The sequence below is a fragment of the Saccostrea cucullata genome, unplaced genomic scaffold (genome assembly GCF_032062105.1).
Source record: "Saccostrea cucullata isolate Sc308-1 unplaced genomic scaffold, CSIRO_AGI_Scuc_v1 ctg517, whole genome shotgun sequence".
Taxonomy (NCBI): domain Eukaryota; kingdom Metazoa; phylum Mollusca; class Bivalvia; order Ostreida; family Ostreidae; genus Saccostrea; species Saccostrea cuccullata.
This window is the reverse complement of record NW_026920800.1, coordinates 2,791-20,000: the sequence shown is the minus strand read 5'-3', so window position 1 is coordinate 20,000 and position 17,210 is coordinate 2,791. Positions and strand designations below refer to the sequence as shown.

The following is a 17,210-nucleotide window of genomic DNA, read 5'->3' as shown; positions in this document are numbered from 1 at the left end:
TGGCATTAAAGTCAAAATATGAGATTTTGGGATACAATATGCTCATTCGAGTGATTCTTCCTGAATATCAGTCATGTGGTCTTTGAATTATTTCTGCTGCTCTGTGCTGTCAAATAAAGAATTTCCCTGACTTGACTCCCGTTTTAAGTACAAAGTTCTAAATGCATTTAAGTTCAGTATATAATGATGAAATACACATTTCTGCTTGATTCATAAAATCTTTTTTTGATATGTAAAAGCTGTGGTGGATTAAATTCTCAACATATTTGCACACCTTGCTTCAGGAAGGAAAACAGAAAGAATTTAAATCAAAAACACATGCACAGAAGTTAAGAATTTGTCATGCAATGATGACCTGTTGTTGAAATTTTTTTTTAACCATCCTTAAAATTCCCAACATCTCTGTAAATGACCACTACGTGGAAATAAGAGCTACAATAGAGTAGAATGTCCATGGGACAAGTCACCTCAGTATTATTTTTCTAGATTCCCCCACCCCAAGGCATGTGCTATCCCTATGTCACATACAAGCATCTTAGAAAAATAGTCACTGCTTCATGTAATGTATAAAGTTTGTCTGAAGAAGTCAATGAGTAAAGACAGAATTTGTACAAAATTAATTTTTTAACTTCACCCCACCTTGGGTGATGGACAACAAACACAGAGACACAGAAATAAGCACTTTGATTAAAGAAGTTGAAATGACCCTCTGGCTTAAGTGAGTTAGATGCTTCACAGCTATCGCGAGTTTGCTTTACACTCTTTAGTCTTCTGCAGGTCTCTATTCCAGAAAAGCCATCCTCTTTCTCAATATCTTCACCGTTCTACTAGATTCACCAAGTTATCGCTTTAGTTTTCTCACAGCTTTCTTTACCCTTCTTCCAGAATCATTCGAGGCACTGAAACAAAATAACCACTGGCATGTAGCTCTGATCATTTGAAAGTGATAAACAAAATTCAACAATAATAGCTCTTCTACACTAAAACACAGACAAGCTTATAACAATAAATTGAGAAGTCAATGCTTAACTTTGACACATATATAGTTTTACAATAAAAATCAGTTTACCCAATATTGAAGAAAGGTGATCCTGCAGTAGGGGGGTTAGCCGGGCCAGCATTAAAACTTGTAGCAGCCGGTAGTGAGGGCTGAGGGGGGGTTGGCTGAGGTGCAGCACTGAAGCTAAATAATCCTTGAGGAGCTGGGTTCAGTCCCCCATTTAATGTTGGCTGATTTTCATTTGTTCTGCTTGGCTACAAATATTCATACCTCTTAGTTAACCAAGAACAAAGCAGCAAAAGGTTATGTGTATCTTTTAACTGCATGTTTAGAATTTCCAGCATTTTAGATGAAATGTGAACAAGATTTTTTTTTTCTTTTTACAAATCAGTCTTGTCCAGTATTTAGTATATGTACTTTTAAAAATATATCTGTAAACCATTTTTCTGTCTTCATTTAGAGTTATGCTTTGAACAAACTTGAATTTACACATTTTACCTAGGCATCTGAAAGCTAATATATTTACCTGCTGCTGGTTACCAAACTGAAATAAAGAGTTGGATTCAGCTCCACTTGGTTTTGATGCACCAAAACTAAAGTTGAAACCTATCAATGGAAACATACATGTATAACATTTTCAATCCAATATAAGACAAATGTAAGAAAAATATTATCATTAAAGATAACCTTGGGGGCATTAAGAAAAACAAAAGGCCCAGGGACCATAACGCTTACCAGTCACCATAGTCCTGCAGTTCTTGACAGGAGACTTCAGAAAAAAGTTCTTTTATATATTATCAAAAACAAATTTTGACCTTATCATATGGCCAAAATATATCTCCATAGGTTCATGATCTAACCAAACTAAAACTCACGGTGATGGTAAATATCATAATAATCAATATGATCAACCTTCAATGCCTTGCTGGCTGTTCTCAGAGCCAAGATGATTTGAATATTTAATTAAACAAACCTCAATCTTCACTTTCTGAAAAATCATACATATCAATATGTGTTCTGCTGATTTTTATACAATTTTCCATTCATATGGTTTTGGAGAAGTTTAAATTGTGAAGAAAATTTTATAGACAACAACATGGCAGATGGACAATGGACACTCTTCGATCAAAAATGCTAAAAATTTTGAAAACCTTCATAGATTGAAATTTATCCACTGCGTACCTGCAGGTTTTTCTTTTTCAAAAGAAGCTGATGTTCCAAATGTAGGGGCTTGACCAGCAAAACCAAAATTTGAGTTTATTGATGATTCACCTTGACTTCCAGGCACAGTAGTGTTTCCAAGACTGCCAGAATTAAAACCAGACACTGAAAACATTGAGCCTGGAGAGGACACAGCTTTTGGGAGACTTGCAGCAGCAGCTTGCAATGGCACTGTTTTTGCTGACATGGAGGTCCCAGAAGTAGCACTTGCAGAGAATTGAAAAGAGCTGGACAGTGTGGCTGATGAAGTAACTGTGGAATTTGCACCAAACTGGAAGGGTGCATTAGACTTGGGGGCTATACTGTTACTTTGTCCAAACTGAAAAGATGCATTAGACTTGGGGGCTTCACTGTTACTTTGTCCAAACTGAAAAGATGCATTAGACTTAGGGGCTTCACTGTTACTTTGTCCAAACTGAAAGCTTGCATTAGACTTAGGGGCTTCACTGTTACTTTGTCTAAATTGGAAGCTTGCATTAGACTTGGGGGCTTCACTGTTACTTTGTCCAAATTGGATGCTTGCATTAGACTTAGGGGCTTCACTGTTACTTTGTCCAAACTGGAAAGAGGGTGTTGCCGATGAAGCTTTTGATGAATTAACACTGAATTGAATCTTTTCTTCAGAATTTGGAGCTGTGCTTTGTCCAAATTGAAAATTGGGTGAAGTCACTGATGTAGTTTTCATTGAATTTACACCAAATTGAAATGTTACAGTAGAATTTGTAGTTGTATTTTGTACAACTGGAAAACTTGGGGCAGAAGCTAAAACCTTACTGTCCTGGTTCTTTTCAGTTTGTCCTTTATTCATTGTGGAAATCGATGCCCCAAAAATTGGGCTCATCTTATTGAACTGCACTGGTGCTGGAGTCGCAGAATCAGTGCTGTTACTGAGGAAAGGCGAAGTAAAAGTACCTGCTACCTTGTTAGATTCCCCAGATTCTTTTGTTACAGGAACATTGGGAATTGTCGTCATACTTGCAGGTATGGTAAAGTTCACAGCTTTCTGTTCTGTTTTTTCTGGCAAAGTTGCCCTCTTTCTTGGACTTTCATTTTCTTTTACAATGATCCCAGAACTTTTCAAAATTGTACTTTCACTTGTTTTCTCGATTTTAAATCCACTGTTTTCCTCTACACTAGATTTACTTTTTCTATCTAAATTCAAGGTTTGTCCAAATGGGGATGCATCTTTTTCCAATTTTCCCAAAGGTTTTTCTACAGCGGCAGGCTTTTTGATACCATCTCCATTCAAACTGGATTCATTTACTCCTGGATTTGCAGGCCCATTCGAATCACCCACAAATCCTGTTTGTAAAGAAAATGATTTTGGTTTCACCATAAAACCTGTAAAAAATATAGACTTCTGAATTAGATGTATGAAAACTATATGCTCTTTGACATAGTAGATGTATCAATTCCTTTTAATATTTTTAATTCTCTAAAATAATGATAGGCACATTACTTGATGACATAAAATACAATACCAGGTATATAATTCATATTTATGTTAAGAACAATAACACCAAGCTAAAGTTTATTCCCAAGGTAGCAAATTTAAATTATGTCCCATTTTTACTGACAAAGTTGCCGAGTTGGTAGATTGTTCACACCATTGTTGAAAAAAAATTATTAGCAACTATTCCTTCTCCCAGCAAATCTTTGAACATGTTGAAATGAGACCTTAAAAATGCAAGCACCAAGTCAAGACAGGAGTTGGTACCCTAGCAAAATAACCCTCACTGCTCAATGGCCCAGTGTGCCATTTAAAGGTCTTAATCTGAAGCCCTTAATCAGCATCTAATGACTTTTCTCATTAATGAACTAAAATTGCAAGAGATATAAAATCACAAAATTATTAATCAATCCAAAACTTAAACATTCAGGGCATTCAAATTGGCATTTGGGTGATGTTTCAGTGATTGCAGAAGCAAACTCTGACTTCCTCTTGGCTACCCTTACTACTTATGACTATAAAAACTAAGAGTAACATTCAGCCATATCTTGTTACATTTACCTGAAGTTGACGGTTGGGATCCCGATCTAGGAGATTCACAGGCCAAACACTTGGCATTCTCCATTTTATTGGGAACCAGGCAGACATCACAATCCCAGGTTTTTACGGGAAGTTTTCTTTTGACTTCCCTGTCTGGTACCTCTGTCCTACCTGTAACAAGTTCAATACAAATCTTACAAACAGGAGACATACTGGATTTAAACCACTCTGCTCAAATTACAAAGCATAAAATATACATGTATTTTAAATTAAACAAATACTCCACATACATATATCACATTAAATTAAACAAATGTAGCCCTTTGGGGGGGGGGGGGGCTCTCTCACATACATATATCACATTTCACTTGTTATACATAATGCATCCCCACCCTACCCCACTACAAATTTACACATTTTGAAATGTAGCCCTTGTTTTTTTTGGCCCAGTGGTTCCTGGGGATTTTCAAAGATTTTTCCTATATATTTCTATGTAAAACTTTGGGGGGGGGTCTCTCTCACTACCCCAGAAAATATACTTCTTCTGGCCCAGTGGTTCTTGAATAAATTTTTCCTATATATTTCTATATAAAACTTTGAGTGGCCCCGCCCTACATTATTGCAATTTAGAATCTATACAAGTGGTTCTAAAATTTTCTGAAATATATATTTCTATATAAAACTTCCCATTCTGTAACATAGGAGATAATACACAGAAATTTTTCCTATATATTTCATATAAAACTCTTGATGCAGATTTTTATGAATTGTCTTCCAATAAGTCCAAGAAATTCATATATATTTCATATAAAACTTTGTATGTTTTATCATGACCATTGGTAACAAACCTCTTGCATGACCTTAACTGGTATATGACATGAAGACATGAATTTTATTCTCTGAGATAATATATTTCTATATAAAAATTTGATTCTACATTTAGAATCTACATTATACCAGGATGCTTCCACAAAGTTTCAGCTTTACAGTGGTTCTTGAATGCTATTTTTGTCTTTTCTTGATTATCTCCCCTTGCGAAAGACTTCTTTACACTTCTGGCTTATTTAGGGGGTGACCTTATACAAGTACTAAAACCTGAAATAATATCTAATTCTGTATGATAGGAGATAATACACAGAAATATCAAATCTGGATGCAGATTTTTATGAATTGTCAAGTCCAAGAAATTCATATCAATTTGTATGTTTTATCATGACCATTGGTAACAAACCTCTTGCATGACCTTAACTGGTATATGACATGAAGACATGAACTTTATTCTCTAATATAAAACCTGCATTTTATTTAATTATTTTCCCATTTGCTCCTGAAAATATTCTGTGAATGTTTATTTTATTTGTTGGCCTTGAGACTTTGATAAAGTAAATCCAGTTACATGACATATCATCAAAATAAATCATGATGTGTATCATAACATTGATGGTGACTTAAGGTAATTTGTGAATGTCTGAATTCTTAGTTTTGTGACTGTATTGTCAAAACTAGTCAAATAGCATACTGTATACAATGGTCAAAATTGCTGGTTGGACTGATTGGTCTGACTGGTTGGTCTGAATTTTAATATTAAATTCAGATACATTGGCTTTGATTTGAAAAAATGGAGGAGGCTTGTTTGTCAAAGACTTTCAAACTGACTTATTGTCAGATAGGCAAGATTGTGTTCTGCATTTTATGCAGAAAACTATGATGAACATTCTTAGTGAAACCTGACCTATAAATGACTTAATGTTTGAATACATCATCTTACAAAGGTAATAAACACACTCACATGAGACTTTGAATGTACATACATTTTAATTCTGTCCAGGGATACAGTGGAAGCAGTGCAAAAGTAGGAGGTGCTTAACTTGACTGTGAATTGTGTCATAAAAGACTGAGGGTCAATTAAATTCAATAGTTTTGTGCTTTATATCAGAATTGGTAATTTAATTAGTAGACTTGAAACTTAATTAAAATTGATTCAAAACTTTAACAAACAAACATCAACAAATGCTAAATACATAATGCAAGAAGTGACAAATAAAAACTTTTAATCTCTTTATTTGATAAAACTCCAGGTTGTAACCTATTACATTATAGATTGAACAAAAATAAATAAATTAAATGCTCTCATCTCTCTCTCTCTTGATTTTTGCTTTGCCTTTATTATTAATCAATGATTTTTGATTTGCCTTTATTATTAATCAATCAAATTTTATGCACATTATTTGAAGAAATTTTTTATTGTATTCTTTTTGGTGAAAAAAAAATCAAAAAGGTAACCATATACTAGCAATTCAATTTTCACCACTAAAGAGTTGATCTGTTCTTTTTTTTTTTTTGGATGAATTTATTTTCAACTTAGTGGCTAAAATATTTTTATTTATAGTCATTTATATGTGGATTTTCAACATCAGTACAATAATTAGTAAAGATTGACATTAAAATGCTCAACCCCCATCCCAGCAATTAAAATAACTAATGAAACAAGGCACAGTAAAGAACAACTGACACAACTCCTATCCAGATGTGGCCAGTCAACTCTCATCAACAGTTTCTGTCTTTACCCTCTCTGCATGTACAAGACAGACCAGGCTGGCTAAATTTATATAGTAGAATTTCAAAACTGAGACACACCCAGCACTGTGACAGCACAACTAGTACTCTCCTTGTCCACTTTCCACAACCAACCCACATTTTACTTAACGTAAACTTGTTCAAACTAGAAAAGAGAGATTCTCATATAAAGAAGACAGACACCCTTGAAATACATGAACATGATGAAGTACATGTATATAGTCAAATCTCTTTTTCTCAAACTTGATGGGGCCCAAAGATAACCAAGATATCTAAAGATTTGAGATATTGCGGTCAAATCAGTGGGTACTTGAGGACTTCCAATTCACTTCAGCATATTCAGGGACTCAAGCTATTCATACCGGTATTTGAGATACCCAAGTTCAACTGTACTTCAGTAGCACTGCACATCAAGAATAACACTAGAATAAAACACTGCTGATCCCAGGACTTTTCTCAGCATGTTTCAGAACACAGAGTTGGTCCTTTTGAAAAAGGAATATTGAAATGAATCTGACATTAAAGCTGGCACTTTCTGTATTCTTGTGAAATATCACACTTAATCAGTGTTTTTCACATTTCAGTTATTCAAAATTTCACTTCTCATCAACAAGGAAGAGACAGAATTTCCTGCAGGACCTGGTTTTCAGAACAGACCTTAATCAGGAAGACTGAAAGTCCTGAGCACAGCTCAAGTTCAGACCTGAAATAAAAAGACACATGTCAAGTTTCTGTGTCATGAAAGTTTCATCACTAAAAGAAAGCACCACTAATATTTCAAGCCATAAGGAACTGGATATATTTAAATTCCACTGCAGCAAAAAATCTGATTAAAAATACCTTAGGGCTGACTTAATATTTATATTTATCAGGAATTGTGACTGTGGGTAACTGATGGCAAATACTCATGAGTTATAATCAGTTGTAACCTTCATCAAAATGATGGGATATGACTAGAAATCTTGAAGAATGTCATTAACAGGTCATCCTCATATAACCACCAGACTCATGGTGTTAACATTACCACCATGTACATTTAGTAATCTCATCACATTACCACTGGCTGTCATTACATTATCATCAGCTGATTATTACATCACCACTAGGTGGCCTGCATTACAATGCAGCTTATAATTAGGTAGTTGTTACATTACCACAAAGGGGTCCTAATTATCAGGTGTTTGCCATTAACAATTTTTTTGATTTCACAATCATTGTCCTGCACTATTTTACTGATATGAGGATGTTGAAGAAGCTTGCATGAAGAGGATCTGGGCACAAGGGAGATGAAGCTCTACTTCCTTTTGATAATCATATCTTTGCTCATGGACAAGTTCAATGCAATGTATGCTAATCTTTAGGGCAGATGCAGCAAGTTTATAAGTTCTCCGAAATTACGGTATATCAAGAATCTTCTCAGAAATTTCTGGGAATACTATCAGTACCTGAGTAAATGCTGCCAAATTCCACATATCCTGGCGTATTGTATTTTCGACCTATTTAGATGTTATTTATTAATTTATTGTAAACTTTACAGAATCTGAAAAAATAAGGGCTTAAAATGTTAGCATATGTATCTATAAATAAAATGTTATAACCCAAATTGCAGTTTTGTGTTTATTTTATTTATATGCCATAATATGGAGAGGGTACAGTTTTCCTTACAAAAATATAAACGTCTTGTGTTTTCGACCTAAATATAGTATCAAGGCCAAATCAGTACTGGCTATAAATATCCATTGGATATTCCAAACAATAAAAATACGATTGTCTGTCTTTCAAAAAAACATTGAACAAGTTGCATTGTCTGTCTTTCAAAAAAACATTGAACAAGTTGCATATTTTGGTTGCAAATAGATTTATTCGTTGGTTGAACCCATCTGTCAGTAGCTGTGCATTTCCAAAAAAAATCAATGAAATTACGTTGCATTTTTCAGTAAAAATCTGTAAGAAAGCGCTCATATTTAAGGAAGAAAAAAAAAATTGTTTGATCCACCCATTCACTTCAATATTCATGCATCTCTTTGACAGAGATCTTAATTTTCTTTCGGAAAAATGTCATCAAAAAATCTTTATAATTTACCAATTACGACCTTAATTAATCAACAGATAAAATGTGCATTAGTAAAAAGACTAGAGTTTCTGACATTGGACTAAAACCTTCGAGGAAATTCCGTTGAATTAATTATTTTGGATATTTTCACCACAGTTGTGCTTCAAAGGTATTTTTCTAAGTGTACCAACCGAAAATAATGATCTACTGTGCGGAATCTGCACAGGAAGCAGATTGGGAAAAATAGGTCGAAAATACAATACAGTTGAAAACAGGATACGAGACGATATATCTGAAATTATTTCAAGTCTAGAAAAGCAGTTAACACAGGACTGAAAACCAGGGATACCAGTATATTGGAGGTAGCTGTTGAGAGAGAATATTCTTAAGATGTGTTCACTCTGAAGTAGCTCCATTTCACCTCAAACAGGTTCAAAATCAATGACGTTCAAAATACAGTTGTTGAAAAATATATGTATCACTTCAACTTCAACCTAACAACAAGTGTTTGTGAAGATGCAAACTTTATCTGAGGTGAAATATTCCTTTTTTTTTTTTCGAACAGAAGAAGCCTTCAACCAAATCTTTAACTAGTTGAAATGGAACCAAAATATAGTACAGGTAGGAATTTCAGAATTTATTAGACTCTCCGTCATTTTATATTTCAGCAGTATCTACTTTTTAGTCACCTGTGTTTAAATATTTTCTTTTTACAATGTATGAAAAAAACAACATATGGACACATACATGTATCTATGTATGAAAAAAACAATATATGGACACATACATGTATCCAAGTATACTGCAACTTCTTAACCACCCTGTGCTGATGAGAACATACATGTAGTATAGGTCATATAGATAAACATGCAGCTCTACCTGTATGAGGTTTCAGGGTTGAGGGTTGAAATACATGCTCTGCAGTGGCCTTGACCTCTCCCACACTCTTGATCGGCTGACTGACCGCTGTCTGAGGACTGTTGACTTTGATGGGGGAACTGAAGGTGAAATTCTACAAAGAAAAATCACTCACTAGACCAGGAAGTCCAAATCTACTTAAACATTTGTGGATTTTTTATTTTTTTTAAAATTCCTTCTTCCTAAGTATTGTAAACCTTATCCATCCACAGACCTTCTTGTTCAATGTATAAAATCTGATTTCACAATGATTTTGTATACAACAGTAAATGATGTCAACAAAGATGTAGTATGGTTAATTGGGTCCAAAACAATGTCAAGCTCACATTGAAATGAGACCTTGTAAAAATAATGAGGCAATGGACGAGGTTAACAATTCTACTGTCAGAGAGGTTTATACACATGTATGTGTGGATTAATTGTGCATTCCCCCTTCCTAAGCTTTTAAAGGTACTTAGCTGTTGCTATTGATTACCATTTTTGGCACTGGTGAAGTAGTATTCAATATCTCTCCCTTTTGAACTGGTGAAGAAAATGTAAAGACACCATCTGTGGCATTTCTTTGTCCTTTATCCTTGTTCCCATTTTCCTTGTCCAAAATGCCAAATTTCATTCCAGTAATATTATCAACTGGGAGAGTAAACTCTGTCCTTAAATTTGGTAACTCAGCCTTAATAAGAAATTATAAAATCTTAGACTATATTACACAAATTATACACAAATATTCATGATGTTTAAAAATGACATTTTATCTCTTTAAAACTACCAAGCTTCTCATACCTCTTCATCATAAAAATTTCCTCTCTTAGAAATATGCTGTGAGAATTTTTTTTCTTTCAATTTGCCACCAGCTGAATAGGAACTGTCAGATACAAAACTGAAAATCACAGAATTATTGAATCAATTCATGCAAGAAATAAATATTTTCATTGCTATCTGGAGATCTATAGACCTACACTTATCAACATCCAAAATAAACCAAGTTTGAATGTCTTGTTTTAAAAAAGTTTTAATATAGCGTACAACATGCACACTTTCACAGATGTGTAACATATTAGATTTCAATTTAATAAAGTTACATGTACATGTATTTGATTTGATGGAAGATAGTTCTAAAATGGAAAATAGGTCTTCTCCATAAAAGTAAAAATGATATGTCTCAAATGTCAACAACTTTTTTCTTACTTGGATTTTGTTTCTGTTGGCAATTCTTCTTGACATTTTGCAGGCTGAAAATAAATTTTAAAAACTTTAAAGCAACATGTATGTTTATAAAAAAAATTACTGTGAAATCAAAAATTTCATGGAGGTTTAATTTTCATTGTTTTCAAAGTATGGTGAGACCCATGAATTAATAACCTTCATGAAAAATGTCATATGCATTACTACTAAAGCAATAAAAGCATGGCTCACTATGAATAAATTGAATCTCAAGAAAATTAAACAGACATTTGTCGTAACTAAACATTTTTTCACAGAGATTGAGTGTACATTTGATGACAGCCAAATTACAAACGATCAAATTCATGTGAACTAAACAGAAATAAATGCAGAGATACAGAATATAGTGTACCTCTGTTTCTTTGAGTCTTATTCTCTGGCGATTCTTTGTCACTGATGCGGCCAGTGGTGTAGTTAACTGTCGCCTTGGTGGACCTCGAGGTGCAACCTAAACAGCATTAAAGGAGTAATAAAAGTAACAAACAGAGACTTTTTCTTGGTCTGTGAAACACCACACAATGTAAACAGAGAATGTGATGTCTGACATATCATTTAATATTCACACTGAAAGAAATCAATTAGAGATGTAGAGTGGATGCAACAATCCAGTGACCTTTTCAATATCTTTAAATGAGCATGTAAAATATGACTTTATTTTTTTACTATGTGAATTAAACGTTAAAAAAAATTAATAAAATTGTTAAAACACACTCACTGGAGTTTGTGAATCAAAAAGCACAGTGTCTTCAAATGGAATTTTTCTGGCATCCTAGAAAACATAGATACAAAATACAGTCAGAGTTTGAAATGCAGCAAAACATGAAGATAATCTTAAAATTTTGACAACTTTATAAATATGAATTAAAGGCTGGGTACAGGGCTTTTCATGATGAGTATTAACACATATGTATATGAAAAGTAAAAGCTTGACAAAAATACAAGAATTACCTAGATACTTACATTCAGGGGTGTTGACATTTTTTGGAGAGTTGCTAAGATTCTTTTCGCTGTTGATGTAGACTCTTGACTATTAGTCTTTGGTTGTATTTTCTGTCGCACAGGACAAGGATATTTCTGAAATAGATAACCCATCTACAATTGTATGAATGCAAGCAAACAAGTTTCAGACTAATTCCATTGTTTTGCATCAAAAGTAATAAAGTTTGTAAATAGTTCTCAATATCAGTTGAAGATATTTTCTGTTGTAATTGAGCAATAATTATATATAGAAGGACATCATTTTTGTCTAATTAAGGCCCATATTCATTGGTATTTGGTCAGGAAGTCTTTTAGGGTAGGTCTCATCTTGGGAGAGATTTGTAACAAAGTTGGATGATTCCAAGTCCCATACTTAAAGGTATGAATTGGACTTGAATTAACTAGATCTACTGATACATTCCACAAAAGGATCTTCCAAATTGCATAAAATGAAAAGGTTTAACAGTGTAAGTGTGGTCTAGACATAATTTCTATTTGCATCTTATTTCTAAGCATTGTAAAGTAAAATTTTAAATATGTAAATAAAGTGCCACGCCACAGTGATAAAAAAATTATTAACTTATATCCCAGATATGTAAACCTCCATTTCCCAAATAAATTTTTGTTATACCTGTGGTGTAGTACACATGACTTTACTAAGTCCAGTCAAATGCTCAAATTAAACCAGATCAAATTAGTACAGCAATTTAAACCAAATTAATTTTGAAAATAAAAGGCTGAAAATGACATACCAAATCTGGGGACACAGATAAGAAGATGCTAGCTATCCTTTGACTTTAATTAATCTTTGACTGGATAAAGCTCCTCCAAAAATATTTTTAAAACATGTTTTTTTTTTTAACATTTAATGTCTGTAAAAGGGTGACATATGAAATTAGTTTTTTAAATTAATAATATTATATAATATTAGATTAGTTTATAATGCAATATCAAATTAGCATTACTTTTCTCAAAATCATTTTAAAACTTAGTGAATCAAAGGCTTAAAATTCCCAAAGGCACATACAATCAAACTCTCTAATTTGACATGCAATTTTCTGATTGCACTTTTTACATCATAGCTTTTCTCTTAACATACATAATATCTGTTATAGATAAAGGCTGATATTTTTCTTGATTTAACACTTTTTTAAAAAAAAAAAATTTGCATTTTTTAGGATAAAATTCAAAATTTAAAAGACTTATTTTTTAAAAAATTTCACTTAAATTAAAGGTCACAGTGACCTTGATCAAACCTTCTAGTTTACATTTGCCAAGTTTGATAGTTCTAGGTCTAATAGTTTACTATGAACATTTTTCCATATTTGGCCATAGCATCTTATAAAAAGCCATTTTTTGCGCGACACACCGTTAAAATAGTTGACAAAGTTTGATAATCCTAGGCCTATTAGTTTTTAAATTACCTCATCATGATGTGCCGTCTTAAATAAAAAATAACATCAAATTAATCCATCCCAAATAAATTTTTGTTATACCTAGTACACACACAGCAGGTTTTCAGCAGAAGCTGATTTTGGTGTTGTACTGTAAAAGGGTGACATATGCTGTCTTCTCTAGTGACAAAAAAAGCTACAATCAAACTTCCAGAACATGATTGCACTTTTAATCTAGCTTTGAAAATACAAGTAAAGGCTGATATTTAAAAAAAAAAAACAAATAAAATAGCTAAAAAAAGTTAAAACACTTGATATGAAATGTTAAAAAGCCATTTTTTCATTAAAATAGTCATGCAGTTACAGTTTTTAAATTACCTCATCTGATTGCCATGAATCAAATCCTGGACACAGCAGGTTTTCTGTTTTGGTGTTGTATCAATTCTAAAATTAAAATAGAAATGTTAAATTTTTCTTCACATTATACGTCAGAATTTTGTGCAAGAGGAATTCATGGAAAATGAATTTGACTAATATCTACAATACAATTTACAGAAGTGATTATGGTGTATTATAACATTAAAATGGGCAAAAATCAAACCAATGTCCTGATCAGAGAGAGTCTCCTTCTAGTACTTACTGACACTGGGAGGTTCCATCGAATGCTCCATTTCTCCCTCTCCTCCATTCTGTACGACCTCAACGGATACTGGTTCTCTGACCTGTGCTGGTTCCTCTTTATATTGTGACACATTGGAGGGATACACATTCATAGATTCATTTTTCTTACTGACAACTGTTCAAAAGAGAAATACGTGTATATCACGATACAGTATGGCAGGTGGTAAATCAAGTACTGTCAACTCCAGAGATATGATTTAGGTATGAAGCTTATAATTATTTCAACAAATTGATCATACAAAGCAAACATATAGGAACAATGATTGTACTTCAAAATAATTACCTTCAAAGGTATAATTGTTCCCCGACACTGGGGATCCTGATGTAAACCCCCTAAATGTGTCAGTTCTGGGCGGTACTGAGTTACTAGGCAGCTGACCATATTCTGCTGTTCTGGGTTTCAGGTTGGAACTATTACTTGAACATATCTCTTTTTCTTCCCTACCTTTCTCCTGTAAAAATTACACACAGCTTAATATTAATAACAATTATCAACAATAATTTGTGCCAAATTTAAGATAGTCACCTCTTCTCAGCCCTTAAAGATCAAATACATGTATTGATTTACTTTTAAAAGTTTATCTGAACCTATGTATACCAAGAATATCAAGAAACATGCAAATATATCTAAATACAGGTTTTTTGCATATGCGATATGGCTGACGTCACAATAGCCGTAATTCAGCCCTGCAGGGCTGATATGGATTTGCGTGGTTGATATGGATTTGCAGGGCTGATACGTATCAATATCACACCCTTAGTAAATTAAACCTCAAACCAGAAGTCTCTGTCGAGACTGTAGCTCTACTGGTTTGTACTTATCAAAAACCATTGCACTATTTTATGTATCTTTGTGTAGTCTACTTGTGTGCCAACTTATTTTGAAATCAAACTAAAACTGTAGAAGGAGTAGAGTTTTATAGGAATTTTACAGAAAATTCTATTTTTAGTAACCGTGGTAACACCGTTCATTGCAATCAAAAACCGATGGAATAATCTACGTATCTTAGTGTAGTCTACTTGTGTGCTAAGTTATATTGAAATCAGACCAAAACTGTAGAAGGAGTAGCATTTTAAAGAAATTTCACAGAGAATTCTATTTTAGTAACCATGGCAACACCATTCATCGAAATCAAAAACCGATGAACTATTCTAATGATCTTTGTGTAGTCTACTTGTGTGCCAAGTTTTATTGAAATCAGACCAAAACTGTAGAAGGAGTAGAGTTTTATAGGAATTTCACAGAAAATTCTATTTTTAGTAACCATGGTAACACCGTTCATCGAAAACAAAAACCGATGCATTATTCTATGTATCTTAGTGTAGTCTACTTGTGTGCCAAGTTATATTGAAATCAGACCAAAACTGTAGAAGGAGTAGTGTTTTAAAGGAATTTCACAGAGAATTCTAGTTTTAGTAACCATGGTAACACCATTCATTGAAATCAAAAACCGATGCACTATTCTATGTATCTTAGTGTAGTCTACTTGTGTGCCAAGTTATATTGAAATCAGACCAAAACTGTAGAAGGAGTAGCGTTTTTAAGGAATTTCACAGAAAATTCTATTTTTAGTAACCATGGCAACACCGAACATCAAAATTAAAAACCGATGCACTATTCCATGTATCTTAGTGAAGTCTACCTGTGTGCCAAGTTATATTGAAATCAGACCAAAACTGTAGAAGGAGTAGTGTTTTAAAGGAATTTCACAGAGAATTCTATTTTTAGTAACCATGGCAACACCGTTCATTGAAATTAAAAACCGATGCACTATTCTATGTATCTTAGTGTAGTCTACTTGTGTGCCAAGTAATATTGAAATCAGACTAAAATTGTAGGAGGAGTAGCGTTTTGAAAAATTGTTTACAAACAGACGGCCGGACGCCGGACGCATTACTATCGCATAAGCTCTTCTGGTCTCTGACCAGTAGAGCTAAAAACAGTACTTGTGATCATACACATATTTTGGGGGTTACATAGTTCTCTTAAGTTTAACTTTTTGAATGTAATGATAACCTAATTGACAATTAATTGATCACTTTCAAATTACGGATCGGGGACATTTGAAATAGAAGTACATGTAGAAACAAACCAAAACTGTATGAGACAACAGACCGTGTACATTGTAAGAAGTCTGTGCATGATTATTTACTTATTTTTTCTCAACTCATTGTGTTCTGTATTTTATTACTAAGTATGTAATAATTATAATAAAACATACCCTTTTCCACATCACATCCTGTATCAGCCCTCGGGCCTTCAGCCCTCTGGCTGATATTGGTGTCTCGGGCTAATATAGGATGTGATATGGAAAAGGGTATGTATTGTTCTCTATTTATAATGTATTTATAATGTATAAATATTTGTCACATAAAGTACCGAAATTCAATGAGCTTCCCTACAAATCATCCCTTTCCAATTTTCTTTGCACCCTAGGTGCTCTCAGGAGCAAATATGGTGTTCTTTAAAATTAAGATAATTTTTGATTTTATATGATATATGTGAATATGTCATAAATAAACATACTATCATACTCAACTGTAATACAGTAAAACACTTTAATAGCTAACAATGATCAACACTTACAGCAAATCAATTTTTCTTCTCTATGATATTAAAATGTATTCTGTAAACCTCATGCAAATACCAATTTACATTTATAATGAATCAAAGTTATTCCTCCCTTAAACTTGGCTGTTTAGCATGACTACTGTATTATCAGTATTTATCTACCAATCCACAAAAAATGTTTTAAATTTACAAGAATGAATAATCTTATAAAAGTACCTTTAAACTACTGACCTCTGTAGGGGATTCCCCATTTTTGGAGGATCTTTTCACGGTTCTGACCAAGTCAGTGAGCCAGGAGGGTGTTACAACAGACTTGACTGTATCTGTCAGCGATCCAAAGAAAGACTACAAAGTAGAATGGAAAGTTTACCAAAATAAAGGAATAAACTGTTGGGTCTCCCAGTTTCTTATTTTTAGTGCTCTATCAATATATGGAACATTCAATACGTCATATCGGTATTAAAGAATGTATCATTATGATCGAAAAAATAACTTCCAATACGTATCCGTCAGGCAGATCATTTTCTTGTAATTCTGTGAAAAAGTTGGAAATTTCTATCATCAAAGGTTATATTTTTCACCGTTTTGAATTAAAATTTATTAAT

The 17,210-nt window shown here is 33.3% G+C and overlaps 2 protein-coding genes across 3 annotated transcripts in view; both read right to left on the bottom strand.

The window, feature by feature from the left end:
• Window positions 1-12,049, bottom strand: part of LOC134258113 (nuclear pore complex protein Nup153-like) — a 12,154-nt gene extending 105 nt beyond the window's left edge. Inside the window, exons 1-12 of one of the 2 annotated variants that reach the window (XM_062740669.1) lie at window positions 11,941-12,049; window positions 11,696-11,749; window positions 11,333-11,428; window positions 10,945-10,988; window positions 10,540-10,636; window positions 10,235-10,429; window positions 9,721-9,853; window positions 4,233-4,382; window positions 2,183-3,562; window positions 1,527-1,606; window positions 1,070-1,254; window positions 1-899 (exon numbers count right to left, since the gene is read on the bottom strand). The exon at window positions 1-899 is cut by the window's left edge and continues 105 nt beyond it. In XM_062740669.1, the coding sequence (XP_062596653.1) occupies window positions 842-899; window positions 1,070-1,254; window positions 1,527-1,606; window positions 2,183-3,562; window positions 4,233-4,382; window positions 9,721-9,853; window positions 10,235-10,429; window positions 10,540-10,636; window positions 10,945-10,988; window positions 11,333-11,428; window positions 11,696-11,749; window positions 11,941-11,958 (2,490 nt within the window). In that variant the 5' untranslated portion in view covers window positions 11,959-12,049 and the 3' untranslated portion in view covers window positions 1-841. The remainder of the gene's footprint in view (window positions 900-1,069; window positions 1,255-1,526; window positions 1,607-2,182; window positions 3,563-4,232; window positions 4,383-9,720; window positions 9,854-10,234; window positions 10,430-10,539; window positions 10,637-10,944; window positions 10,989-11,332; window positions 11,429-11,695; window positions 11,750-11,940) is intronic. The other variant, XM_062740674.1, reaches the window with a different exon arrangement.
• A 1,700-nt stretch (window positions 12,050-13,749) lies between these two features.
• Window positions 13,750-16,950, bottom strand: LOC134258081 (uncharacterized; the record flags this gene model as incomplete). The annotated part of the gene is made up of 4 exons (XM_062740651.1): window positions 13,750-13,796; window positions 13,993-14,148; window positions 14,317-14,485; window positions 16,837-16,950. Coding segments are annotated over 4 exons (486 nt in total), but the record flags the coding sequence as incomplete, so codon positions are not given.
• Window positions 16,951-17,210: the final 260 nt, after the last annotated feature.